Source organism: Dipodomys merriami, unplaced genomic scaffold, assembly GCF_024711535.1.
Source record: "Dipodomys merriami isolate MVZ:Mamm:240054 unplaced genomic scaffold, mDipMer1.0.p SCAF_10, whole genome shotgun sequence".
NCBI classification, from domain to species: Eukaryota; Metazoa; Chordata; class Mammalia; order Rodentia; family Heteromyidae; genus Dipodomys; species Dipodomys merriami.
This window is the reverse complement of record NW_027202271.1, coordinates 30,516,939-30,530,641: the sequence shown is the minus strand read 5'-3', so window position 1 is coordinate 30,530,641 and position 13,703 is coordinate 30,516,939. Positions and strand designations below refer to the sequence as shown.

Genomic DNA, 13,703 nt, shown 5'->3' with positions numbered 1-13,703 from the left:
TGAGTAGGTATAGCCTTCAGGTTTTTAACTCTCAGACTTGTCCACCCTGAACTTCTAGTAATTCTACAATTGCAATTCCATTTTTCTCCCCCAACTTGTATCAGCTGTCAGCTACTCTGTCAGGAAGAAAACAACAGCAACAACAAAACTTAAGCAACAATAAGCATCCAAGGACACCCCAGGAACCACAGTGCCTTCAGCACCTGAACATGGCACATAAGCAGAAGGAGCCAGAATGGAGGAAGGAGACAGAAGTCAGGGCCTAGAGACAGCAAGTCAGGAATACTAGTTCTTAATTTCCTCATTGGGAGGGCTCACATGTACTGAAGAATTACTAGGCCTGTCACTGTTGTAGGTGGCGATGTTTCAATGTTTGAATGGCTGTAATCACCATTCTAAGTAGAAACTCTTAATCACCTCATTTCACAGATGGGACATGGAGAGGGGAAGTCACTTGCCTCAAAGTGCACTGCTGATAAATAAAATGTGTATCCGGAATGGCTAAGCGCACTTCTAACTTCCTCTTCCCCATCTTGTCTGATTTCTGCCACTTGATAGGGTGCTCCATGTGCATTTCCATTTCTAAACATCTTCTCAAGCTTGATGATTGCCTAAAGTGACAGAATTTTAATGTCTTAAAAGTTTTTTTTTCCTTCTTTGAAAATGAATCGGACAGGCAGAAATTTCCTTAACAACCTATGGGAATTTTTTTCCTCATAAAATAACCCAAATAAATGGTGGGAACTATTTATTTAAATCTCAGAGCAAGTTGAACCCAAGTGTCCAGATTTGCTGATCTGTCTCATACCTTGTCTCCTCTAGAGCCAGACAAGATACAAAACCTGCACTGCCGGCCCCAGAACTCTACAGCCATTGCCTGCTCTTGGATTCCTCCTGATTCTGACTTCGATGGCTACAGCATTGAATGCCGAAAAATGGACACCCAAGAAATTGAGTTCTCCAGAAAGCTAGAGAAAGAAAAATCTCTGCTGAACATCATGATGCTAGTGCCGCATAAGAGGTACCTGATATCCATCAAAGTACAGTCAGCTGGTGTGACTAGCGAGGTGGTGGAAGACAGCACTATCACAATGATAGACCGTAAGTGTCCCTGGACAGAGATGGGGGAAAGGGGAGGAGGTTTCTGTCACTGGAAGGGAGGGCTGCACACCTCTCTTTAGCATATTCATCGCTGCTCTTCTGCATACAGTGCACCTGTAGATCAATCTGTCCTATTGTCACTTGGGGAAGAAGATTGACATGGATCCAAAAAATTAAAACATTTCTCTGGCATCCTGTACCTGACAGTCAATACCCTGACAACAAACAAGTTATGTGATCTTACTGTATCTGGATGAGCTAGTATTTAAATCCTTTACTTTGCCTGATACAAATGGAACTATTTGACAATCTGATGTTGCAACTTCAGGAAAACCAACCAGGGAGCTAGCTGCCTCCTTCATGGCATTTCATGCATCACCCTCAAATCCATTCTTCTGTTTGCTGCACTTCAGGAGAGAAGAAATTCTTGATTAGAAGCTAGAAACACTCACGTGTGTGTGCGCATGCACACGCGCGCGCAGACACACACACACACACACACACACACACACACACACACACACACACACACACACACACACACACACACGGAGCCTGATGGAGATGACCAGAGTCCTTCCTGTCATTGACTTGTTGAAGAGGTGAATGCAGCTGTTGTGACTCCACTTGGTTCCTTCCTGTGTCTCTCTCCAGGCCCTCCTCCTCCACCCCCACATATTCGTGTGAATGAAAAAGATGTGCTAATTAGCAAATCTTCCATCAACTTCACTGTCAACTGCAGCTGGTTCAGCGACACCAATGGAGCTGTGAAATACTTCACAGTGGTGGTGAAAGAGGCTGATGGTAAGTTAGGATGGATTATGGAACTTTACTGGAACACATAATTGCCTTTTGAAAGGTCATGTCTGGGCGCCTGTGATAAGTTTTTTGACGTAGAAAAGTTACCTTTTATATCATTTTGTTTTCTTTGTGTGTCCACTAGATATAGATATGTAACAAATCTTCTCCAAAGCTGTCTTGGCAACAGATCCTAATATCCTTAGGTTTTAATTGTTAAATGGGAGGATAATAATAATATAATAATGGCAACTATAATAATAATAATAGCAATGATAAGAATAGTAATGTTCTTTTACTGAGCTCTTATGATTAACCACTAATCATCAATTTTTTTCCTCAATACTAGGATTTGAATTCAGGGTCTCATGTTTCCTTGGCTCATGTGCTCAGCTGGTATTCTACCAGTTGAGCCACACCTCCAGTCCAGTGTTTTGCTGAGTACTTTAGAGATTGGAGTCCCATGGAATTTTCTTCCAGAGCTCACTAGTCTCATTCTTGTGCACTTCTGTTCTGTCGTTAAGCAACAATACACTTGCTTCACTCAGAAGTGGTCTTACCTCTGTCTCCTTTTCTTTGTCTTAAGATCAACATGAAAATATCTACCTGATTCCTTATTTTTTTCTTTTGTTTTTTTTTGGGGGGGGGCCTCGGTCGTGGGGCCTGAACTCTGGGCCTGGGCACTGCCCCTCAGCTCTTCAGCTCAAGGCTAGCACCCTACCACTTGAGCCACAGGGCCACTTACGGCTTCTTTTATTTATGTGGTGCTGAGGGATCAAACCCAGGGCCTCATGCATACAAGGCAAGCACTCTACCACTGAGCCACCTTTCCCAACCCTGCTTCCTTATTTTCTAAAAGTAAATTTTCTTCAACCATATCTGGAAATCGGGTTGATGGGATATTTTAATTACTTCAAAATACAATGCATTTATTCTTTTAAAAAATAAACAGCATTGTGACTCAATGCTTTCGCCCATCTCTGTCACAGATAATCAATCATATACTCCTAAATGGCCCACAAATTCACAAATGTATCTCAAAACTTGACAGAGGGAAAAGATGTTCATGAAAAGTGTTCTTTCACTAAATTTTGAATAATGTCACTTTCTAGTTACCTAAAATAGGCAGTGGCTACCTACTTCCCACAGACTGCACAGATACTAGGCTGCAACATTCTATGCGACCACTAAGTGTGACCCTAGACCTTATTATAATATAGCAGCATTTGACAAACCACCTGTAGAAGAGTTACATTTGGGGTACACACTTCCCTGTGTATATATTTGCATTGAAGTTATGTTATTTCTCCTAAACAGGTGTTTGTGCCTGCAATATCATTAATATATTTTACCTTCCTTATATTTTTCAAAAATTATTTGAGATGTTGTACCTGAGTTTAAGCACCTTTGACAAAGGAATTAGGAAAGGATGGAAATAAAGAAAAGCACACAAGACAAAATGCATTATACTCATAAATTGATACGTTGAATTAAAACCCCTTAAAGATAATAAATTACTGCATTATTTTTACAAAAGAAAAGTCCACACGAATCTCTATTTGAAACCTTTCTGAAATGGGGAACTGAATATACTTCTGGGAAGACCTCAGGTTTTTATACTTAATCTCTCCTTCACACATGAATCTGAATCCTCATGAAGACCAATAAACTTTAAAAAAAATGTCTCTGAGATCCACTCATTGTGAGCAAATATTAAATAAGAGTCCAGGATGCTGGGATGAATCATACCATCCCTCCCACCTCTTGAAGTTCATTGTAAACGATATCCTATCTCTATCATATTTATTTTCTTAATTATGTTTTTCTCCAACCACCATCAAAGCTAGCTCACAGTGCCCAAACACACAGCAAGCCAAATGGACAAGAAAAGAGATTTGTGTGAACTGGGGGCCAAATTTGAACATTGTACTCAAGATAACAGAGAGGCTCACAGAGAGCCACTATCAAGCCAGGCATGCCAGGTGGAGCTTGGCTTGAAGTACAACTGGGACAGGTTTTCTCTTATCTCTTCCCTGTTTTCAAGGTCACAGGAGCTTCCTTATTAGCTCTACTACAGTGGTTATTGGCAAGGTAGAGGGTTCTTTGAGTGGGTTGACACTCACAGTCGGAGTTTTCCAGCTTTCTAGAGTTTTGAGATGTTATCACTTCATACAATTGATCTGGCTTTTTTCCTAGAAAAAGGTGTGTGTGTGTGTGTGTGTGTGTGTGTGTGTGTGTGTGTGTGTGTGTGTGTGTGTGTGTGTGTGTGTTGTATCTAACATGCATACTTTAAGAAAAACTGAGTTTTAGTGAAACTAGTTTTGATGTTGGTTGGAGAAAAACATAATTAGGATAACAAATATAGAAAGAAGATACCATTTAGCACTAGGCTCTGGTGGCTAACACCTGTAATCTTAACTACTCTGGAGGCTGAACTTGCCTGGGCAGGAAAGCCCATGAGATTCTTATCTCCAATTAACTACCAAAAAAAGCTACAAGTGGAGCTGTGGCTCAAGTGGTGGAGCACTAACCATGAGCAAAAAGCAGCTCAGGGAGTTTAAGGCCAGGACCAGCACAAAGAGAGAGAGAGAGGGGGAGTATATTAAAAGGAATTTCATCAACATTTCAGAGCCTTTCTCTGCTCTGAGATCACAGAATTTGTATTCTGGTATAGCTAGATAGTGGATGAGGAGACACCCTTACAAAATCACTCAGAAAATTAAGTCACAAGAAAGTCTTTAACTGTGCTTTTTCTTCTCCAGGCAGGGATGACCTAAAGCCAGAAGAACAGCATCCTCTCCCTTCCTACCTAGAGTACAGGCAGAATGCCTCCATCCGCATGTACCAGACCAATTATTTTGCCAGCAAATGTACTGAAAGTCCTGACAGCAACTCTAAGAGTTTTAACATTAAGCTTGGAGCAGAGATGGACAGCCTGGGTGGAAAATGTGATCCCAGTCAGCAGAAATTCTGTGATGGACCACTGAAGCCACACACTGCCTACAGGTTAGATGGATTACAATGGTTTTGCTAGAAGAGACATGCTACATGACCAGGCGCTCAGCTGAGTGAGCATCTGCTGCATAGGAACTCCTGTTGATGCATAATCTCTGCTAAGAGAATACTCTACCTTGTAGTGAGTGATTTATAAAAGTTATATTCCTGCTTCCATTCACCGGTGATGTGCAGAGAGGGCTTTCAGCATTGTACAAAAGCTCCAATTCATTCTGTGAACAACTGAAGGCTTTTAATAGACTGTTCTTTCTCCTAGAAATGTTTAATGCAAATCAAATAATTTATGGTGTCAAAAATTTTTTAAAATAAAAAGGCCTAGTAAAAATATTGAATTTAGCCTAGCAATCCCAGCAACTCAAGAGACTGAGAGCTAATCTGAGAATGCTAGTTCAAAGCCAACCCAGCAAGAAAATCTGTGAGACTCTTACCTCCAGTTAACCAAGAAAACAAAACTGAAAATGGATCTGTGGTTCAAGTGGGTAGAGTGTAGAGTGTCATCCTTAAAAAGAAAAGCTGCTGGATGCCTGTAGCTCACATCTGTAATCCTAGTTACTCAGGAGGCTGAGATCTGAGGATTGCAGTTCAAAGCCAGCCCAATCAGGAAAGTCCTCCTGAGACTCTTATCTCCAATTAACCATCAGAAAACCAGAAGTGGCGCCAGAGCGCTTGCCTTGAGCTGAAGAGCTCAGGGATAGTGCTCAGGCCCAGAGTTCAAGCCCCACAACTGATTTAAAAAAAAAAAAGCTAAACGATAGTACTTAGGCACTGAATTTTGGCGTGTGCACACACACACACACACACAAGTGTGCACACACGCATGCACGCACAGACTGAGTTTAAAAAGACACAAAGACTATGAGCTTATATCTTCCACTTTTAATAGGGACTGGACATATTCTTATTTATTTACCTTAAAAGCATATAAAAATGGAACTACTCTGTGCTCCAAAAAGTACTCTTGAAGAAAAAGAGCCTTAAATGAATGAGAACACCCATTTCTCCCTCTGTGGTGGTACATGAAGTGTTCCCGCAGCCATTGGGCCCTGTCAACCCTAAGAATTGGTGGTGCTCTTTTTATAATGGCAATTACCACATTGATATTTCAGCCATGGATCAGCTTTAATGGATATCTGAGAATTACCATTCTCACAACTAAACTCTACCTAGATCCTCCCATACCCCTCCATCTACTCCGTATTCTTCCCTTATGTTTGCATACAGCACCTCCTTACTTCCACTTGCTCCAGAAAGAGAAACATAGCCTTACAACCAGGGTCCTCAAGGAAAATGTCTTGATATAAGGTTACAAATATCCAAAATTATGAGTTCTGGGCCTAGTGTGATGGTAGTGGTACATGCCTAAAATATCAGTCCCAAAGAAGCTACTGCATAAGAATCACAAGTTGGAGGGCAGGCTGGGATAGAGAATTCTTGTTCACCTATACTGTATGGAGAGACCATAGCTTGGCCCTACTGGTTCATGCCTGTAATCCCAGCTACTCAGGAAGCTTCTCAGGGCAGGAAAGCCTATGTCATAGTCTCTTATTCCCAATTAACCACCAAAAAGCTGGAAGTAGAGCTGTGGCTCAAGTGGTGGAATGCTAGATTTGAGCAAGAAAGCTGAGGGACAATGCCCAGGCCCTGAGTTCAAGCCCTAAGAACAGCTCATAGATACAGAAACACACACACACACACACACACACACACACACACACACACACACACACACACACACACACACACACACACACACACACACACACACACACACACACACACACACACACACACACACCAAAGCTGATTAAGGAAGACCTTCATCTAGAAAGTACATGACAAAGTTTGATTCATCAGGTTAGAGAGTTAGAGAGTTAGAATACTTCTTTTAAAGTTATGCAGATAAAAATTAGCAGAGATAGGGACTCAGGGCATAGTTCAATGGTAGAGCACCTGCCAAACAGGTCTTGAGTTCAAATATCAGTATTAAGGGGAAGAAAGGAAGGAAGGAAAGAAGGAAAGTAGGAAGGGAGGGAGGGAGAGAAGGAAGGGAAGGGAAGGGAAGGCCAAAAAGATAGGAAAATAAAATAATAATGGCAATTACCACATTGATATTTCAGCTATGGATCAGCTTTAATGGATATCTGAGAATTACTATTCTCACAACTAAACTCTACCTAGATACTCCCATACTCCTCCATCTATTCCATACTCTTCCCTTATGTTTGCATACAGCACCTCCTTATTTCCACTTGTTCCCCAGCCAGAATATGTAGAATCACCCTTGATTCCACCTTTTCTTTCATACTCCACATCCCTGAGCAAATCTTCTAGCTCCTCTCTGAAATACCCAACACTTCTCATTACCTCAACCACCACTGTAGTCCAAGCTATCATCTTCCACCTGGATTATTATAATCCCCCCAACTCATCCTCCCATCCCCTCTTTCTTCTTCATCCTTTTCTCCTTTGTCTATTCTTATGCAGCAACACTCACTTCTGTGTCGAATACAACATCCAAAGTCTTCCCATGTCAATCTGAGCAAAAGCCATGGTCTTCCTCATGGCATCATGGTGAGTAGGATCGGCCATTCCTACATGGTCTGGCTCATGGACCTCTCTGATCTCACAGCAGATCACTCATCAATAAGGCTTGGGCTTGTTCGTCTCTTGCTGTTCCTCAGAGGTCCCAGGTATTTTCTGCCTCAAATTTTTGTGACAATAGTCACCACTGAACTGTGAGCCTGACTTCTCCTTCACTTTCCTCAGATTTCTGTACAAGGTCTTCTTATCCAGGTCTTTCTACGGCCATGCTGAGTAAGGCAGCCTCATCCCCTTTGCTTTCCATCTCTTTTTCTCATAGTCTTCATCATCTGACATCCTACATTCCTGAGTCACTTGCCTGACTTCCTCCATGGCCTGCAATCCCTCGAAAGGCAGAGGTTTTGTGTTGTTCCATGCAATATCCACAGTTTCTAGACTTAGGTCTGGTACCCAGCAGTAGCTTAGTAAATATTTGATGAGGAACTCAATGAATGAAAGAATGCATGACCTGCAGCTCTATCTGACTCTTTAATTCATCCCTCTCCCTGCACACATAATAACCAGGTATCCACCCAGATTTTTCCTTGAACACAATTTTCAACCCGTTCCACTGTGCTGAGTCACTAATTCACACTCCAACTGTTTTGTTTGCAGAATCAGCATTCGGGCTTTTACTCAGCTGTTTGATGAGGACCTGAAAGAATTCACAAAGCCACTCTATTCGGATACATTTTTTTCTTTGCCTATCACCACAGAATCAGGTGAGATTTGCCTGTCCTTCCTTCTGCCAGCTGCCATACCACCTATAAGAGCCAACAGTGGGGAAGTCTGGTAACACATTTGATGGTGGCAGAAACATTAATTTCCACTGGGAACTTAATCTCTATGTGATCATGGATTGATATGAATTAGATCAGACCAGAATAGACCTAAAGGAGATTAATCTAGAAAAAAAAGGTGGAAGTGCATGATATTTTTCCCTTTTCAACAGTGAGTGACATTCATTAACATCAAGAGCTTGCAAAGACCAGAATTAAATGGATACAAAAGGCTTTCAGATATCAGTAGATCTGTGTGCACACATAGTCAGCTCTTGTCTTCAAAAGTTTGACACTATATCAAAATATTTGACAACAATTATGTCTATGAATAGACTGTTTCAATTCATTATCAATGCAGTATGACAACATACATTCACAGTAACTAATCTAGAGATGCCTTCAAGTATACAAAAAGGTGTGTATAAGTTATATGAAAATGCTATGCCATTTTATATTAGGGACTTCAATAACCACAAACTTTGGAATAGTGGGGGTAAATCCTGGGACCAATTCACCTCAATACTGAGGGCAAACTACATTTTAAAAAAGACTAAAAGGATGGGAAGGGGAAACAAAGGAGGAGGCTACAATGTTTGATAAAAAATGTACTCATTATCTTGCCCATATCATTGTAACCTCTCTGTACAGTATTTTCACAATAAAAAAGGCTAGAGAAAACACCAGAACATTAATGACTGTCTCAAAATAGTAGAGCGATAGGTGATTTTTCTTCCCTTTGCTTATTCTGTTCACTTCTTACATTGTTTTGAAGTCTTAATTTAGAGGGCTATGTGTAGGGCTCAGTGGTAGAGTGCGTGCCTAGCATGTGTGAGTGTCTGGATTAAATTTCCAGTACATAAATTGTAATGACAACAATAATTATCATTAATAATAATAGTAATAATAACAATAATAAGTTTAAAATATTACCTTTAAAGGCTTTATATACATTTTTGAATCTCAAGTATGCTAGAGAGAACATTTGGTGATATTAGCTAGTATCTAATATGCTAGTTGTTTCTGTGGAGGTAACAGTTTTAAGCATGTTTTACATAGAATAGCATATCCAATCTTTAGTATAAGCTTGGAAGGAGATGTCGTTACTATTCTGATTTCAAAGGTGAGGACATGCAGCACCAAAAGGTTGAATAACTCACCCAAGAAGGTGCAGCTGGGATCCTGGCCCTTTTTACCACAGTATGAGTCTATGTCCTGCCCTATCTCACTGTTCCCATTGTGCCAAACAGTTCAGCTTCCATAACCTTGTTCTTTGGCACCAATGCCTGTCCCAGCTTTCTGTGCCCAGTGGGCTGCAATTTCTTGGTCTGAGAAAGTTCTTTAGAACTAAAACAGTCTCTCCTGCTGCTGGACAAAAGATGGCTCTGCCTCACAAAGCTTTCTATCTATTTATGCCAAATAAAAGGATAATCTTCCACTTTTCAGACCAAAGTAGGATTGGACCCAGTTAAGAGGATTTACATGTATTTGCTTATAATTTGGTGTTAAGTATGGACTTTGTAAACACAATTCTTTCCTATCTGAAATGTTGTTATGTAACAAAAATTTCTATTTAGGCCAGTAAAGGAATGTACTTACCCTACATTCAAAACAGAATTTGTTGGTTTGATGAGTATTGAAAAACAATATGAAAAAAAAAACAAATATAAAGGCTCACAATGTAATGCAAAAAATGGGCTACTTTATGGAGCTAAATATAAGAGGCAAAATAGTAACATTTTTTAAAGAAAATATATGTCAGTCTTTGTGACCTGGGGTTATAAAATGGTTTTGTATATAAGATACCAAAAGTACAAGCAACAAAAGCACTAAATTAGGTTTAATCAAAATTAAAAGGTTTTGTGTTTCAAAGGAGACCATCAAATAAATGAAATGACAACCCACAGAACAGGAGAGATTATATATCTGACAAAGGTTGAGAATCTAGAATGTGCAAAGAACTCTTATCTTTCAGGAATAAATAGGCAATCATAATTTTTAAATGTACAAAGGATCAACATAGACATTTCTCCAAAGATATACAAGTAACCCATAAATGTATGAATATATGCTCAACAGCATATATTCCATATATGTTTTTTCCATGAGGAAAATGCTAATCAAAATCTTAATAATAAGCTGGGTGATGGTGGTTCACACCTATAATCTGAGCTACTCAGAAAGCTGAGATCTGAGGATCACAGTTCAAAGCCAGCCCAGGCAGGAAAGTCTGTGAGACCCTTAACTCCAATTAACTACTAAAAAAATCCAGAAGTGGAGCTGTGGCTCAAGTGGTAGAGCCCTAGCCTTGAGCAAAGTAGCTCAGGGACAGCACCCTAGCCCTGTGTTCAAGCCCCAGGACCAACAAGAAGAAAGGAAGGAAGGAAGGAAGGAAGGAAGGAAGGAAGGAAGGAAGGAAGGAAGGAAGGAAGGAAGGAAGGAAGGAAGGAAGGAAGGAAGGAAGGAAAGGAAGAGAGAAAGGAAGAGAGGGAGGGAGGGAGAAGGAAGGAGGGCAGGAAGGAAGGAAGAAAGGAAGGAAGGAAGAAAGAAAGGAAGAAAGAAGGGAAGGAAGGAAAGAGAGAAACTTTAATAAGATACTAGCCATTGCCATTATTACGGTCAAAAAATAATAACAAGTGTTAATGATGATATGAAGAAATTGGAACCCTCAGGTATACTTTGAAGAATGATCTTCCCTACTTTGTAGAACACCTGAAGTTCCTCAAAATGTCAAACATAGTTATCTTATGATCCAGCAATCCCATTCTGAAGCATATACCCATGAGAAATACAAACTTGTTTACATAAAAATTTAAAACATGGGTGTTCATAGCTATATCAGTCACAATCACCAAGAAATAAAAAGAACTCAAATGTCCATGAATAGATGAATAGATAAGTAAAACTTGATATATCCATACGTTTATTCAGCCATAAATCCAAATGAAATAAATTTTATTTACATAAACCTCTAACAACATAAGTTAAATGAAAGAAAGCACTCATCAAATGCCATTTAATCAAGACTCAGTTTATATGAAATGTACAGAACAGGGCTGGGAAGGTGGCTCAGTGGTAAAGTGCTTGCCTTGCACGCATGAGGCCCTGGGTTCGATTCCTCAGCACCACATAAGCAAAAAAGAAAAAAAGCTGGAAGTGGCGCTGTGGCTCAAGTGGTAGAGTGCTAACCTTGAGCTGAAGAGCTGAGGGACAATGCCCAGGCCCAGAGTTCAGACCCCACAACCAGATCAAAAAAAAAAAAAAGAAAGAAAGAAAGAAATGTACAGAACTGGCAAATTCATAAACAGGAAATAGATTAGTGGTCTCCAGGGGCTACAGAGAAGGAAGAATAGAATATCTGCCAAAAGGCATAGATTTGTTAGGGGGTGATGAAATTATAGTGATCTTTGTGGAATTCTCCAACTATAGTAGCAAGTATTGAATTTTACAATGAAACTGCGTGAATGATATAGTATGTGAATTATATTTCAAGAAAACTTTTTTAAAAAAGAAACAGGCTATCTAGATACAATGGTTCATACCTATAATCCCTGCTACTAGGGAGACTGAGGCAAAAGAATCACCTGAGCACAGAAGTTCAAGGCCAGTCTGGACATTATGGTGAGACTCTGTCTCAAGAAACAGTTATTCCTCCTATTCATAAATTCTTGATAACAATATCCCACCAGATAACAAAAATACCAATTTTTTGGGGGGGTCGGGTCGTGGGGCCTGAACTCTGGGCCTGGGTGCTGTCCCTCAGCTCTTCAGCTGAAGGCTAGTGCTCTACCACTTGAGCCACAGCATCACTTCTGGCTTTTTTCTTTTTGTGTATGTGGTGCTGAGGAATGGAACCCAGGGCCTCAGGCATGCAAGGCAAGCACTCTACCACTGAGCCACCTTTCCAGCCCCTAAAAATACCAATTTTTTTAACACAACTCTTAGCAATTCACTGGATTTGCTAAGCCCCAGAGGCTGTGTAACAAACTTTATATCAGTGAAATTGCATCTACATTTTGGTAGTAAAGTCAAGCTTTTATATCAGGTGTCCCAAGCTTTACCTCTGAGCACAAAGTGCAAATAAGCCATCCATCTTTCCCTACAACAGTGAATGAACTTTTTCCCTCTAATGGATCTACTTCTGACATCAGATAGCAGCCCTGTAACCATTGTAGTCAATACCTCAAGGTGAGCATCACTTGAACTGTACTTGTAATAACATTACTTGCGAGATATGGCTGCAGCTGGGATATGCTCTTACTGGTTTCCTATCACTGATTTTCCCATCTGGATTTGTTGTTTCCATCTGGATTCTTGTAGAGCCCTTGTTTGGTGTCATTGAAGGTGTAAGTGCTGGCCTGTTTCTGATTGGCATGCTGGTGGCTCTGGTTGCCTTATTCATCTGCAGACAAAAAGCAAGGTACGGACAAACATCTCTCTGGTGACTGGGTCCTCAGCTGTAGAAATGCAACTGAAAATACCCTTTGACTTGAAGAGGGAAAAGGAAAACAATTTAATTTCCCCAAGTTAAATCACCATTGTCTTCTCAGTACAAACAAAAGTCAAATTCTAGAAGCATGACTCACTGTCCATCATGGATAAATTTGGTCCTTTCCAAGGACTCATAGACAGTCAGGAGCTTTATTTAAGTGGAAATCACTCTTTTTGCATCAGTAAGAATGAAAAAAAATGTTGCTTTATGTCTTTGTGAGAACAGAGATGTTTGCAAATGGTGTGCGCAAATGTTTTTATGCAATATTCTGAAAAGCATGTTTGACATCATCTCCACCACCATAATTTAAGAAGGAACTAAGAAGAGCCAGACAGCCTGCCCTCTTCTTTTAGTGAACTTACTTATTTTTTTAGTACTTTATTCTCTCTCTTGCAGTCACGTCTGGCATCTGAAGTTTACTGGTTTGAAGATTTTTTTTCAAAGGAAAGTTTTACTGAGAGTGTAGGAAGTGATTATGACCTGTAGCCAAAAACCAGGAAACAAGTCTTCATTTATCATACAGATCTGTTTCTGAGTGGGAAAGATGACTCCTTTAGGTTCTTCTTCCCCTGTTCTCCCTTCAAAGAGATGCTGGCTGAGGGCAATGAATACTGAAAACTCCTTATTTGCACAAACATGCACAGTCTTACCATAAATGGAAAAAAATGTTCTATTGTATCATGTTGAAAATAAAAATCTGCCTTCTGTTTCAGCCATGGTCGAGAAAGGCCCTCAGCTCGCTTGAGCATTCGTAGGGACCGCCCATTATCTGTCCATTTGAATCTGGGCCAGAAAGGGTAAGTGACACCTCTTCTCATTATTTAATTTATTGGGAGATGTTTATTATGTGAGGTTTGTTAATGAGGTCTTTCTTTCTTTTCTTACTTCTTTTCAGTAACCGGAAAACTTCCTGGTAAGAGAGAACACATTATCTACCA

General features: G+C 40.2%; 1 protein-coding gene across 2 annotated transcripts in view; it reads left to right on the top strand.

Moving 5' to 3' along the window:
* Nucleotides 1-13,703, top strand: part of Ptprb (protein tyrosine phosphatase receptor type B) — a 110,339-nt gene that overhangs the window by 72,658 nt on the left and 23,978 nt on the right. For both annotated transcript variants that reach the window (XM_069988648.1, XM_069988659.1), the window contains 7 exons: nucleotides 823-1,101; nucleotides 1,756-1,905; nucleotides 4,662-4,905; nucleotides 8,110-8,216; nucleotides 12,594-12,693; nucleotides 13,479-13,562; nucleotides 13,661-13,678. In XM_069988648.1, the coding sequence (XP_069844749.1) occupies nucleotides 823-1,101; nucleotides 1,756-1,905; nucleotides 4,662-4,905; nucleotides 8,110-8,216; nucleotides 12,594-12,693; nucleotides 13,479-13,562; nucleotides 13,661-13,678 (982 nt within the window). The remainder of the gene's footprint in view (nucleotides 1-822; nucleotides 1,102-1,755; nucleotides 1,906-4,661; nucleotides 4,906-8,109; nucleotides 8,217-12,593; nucleotides 12,694-13,478; nucleotides 13,563-13,660; nucleotides 13,679-13,703) is intronic.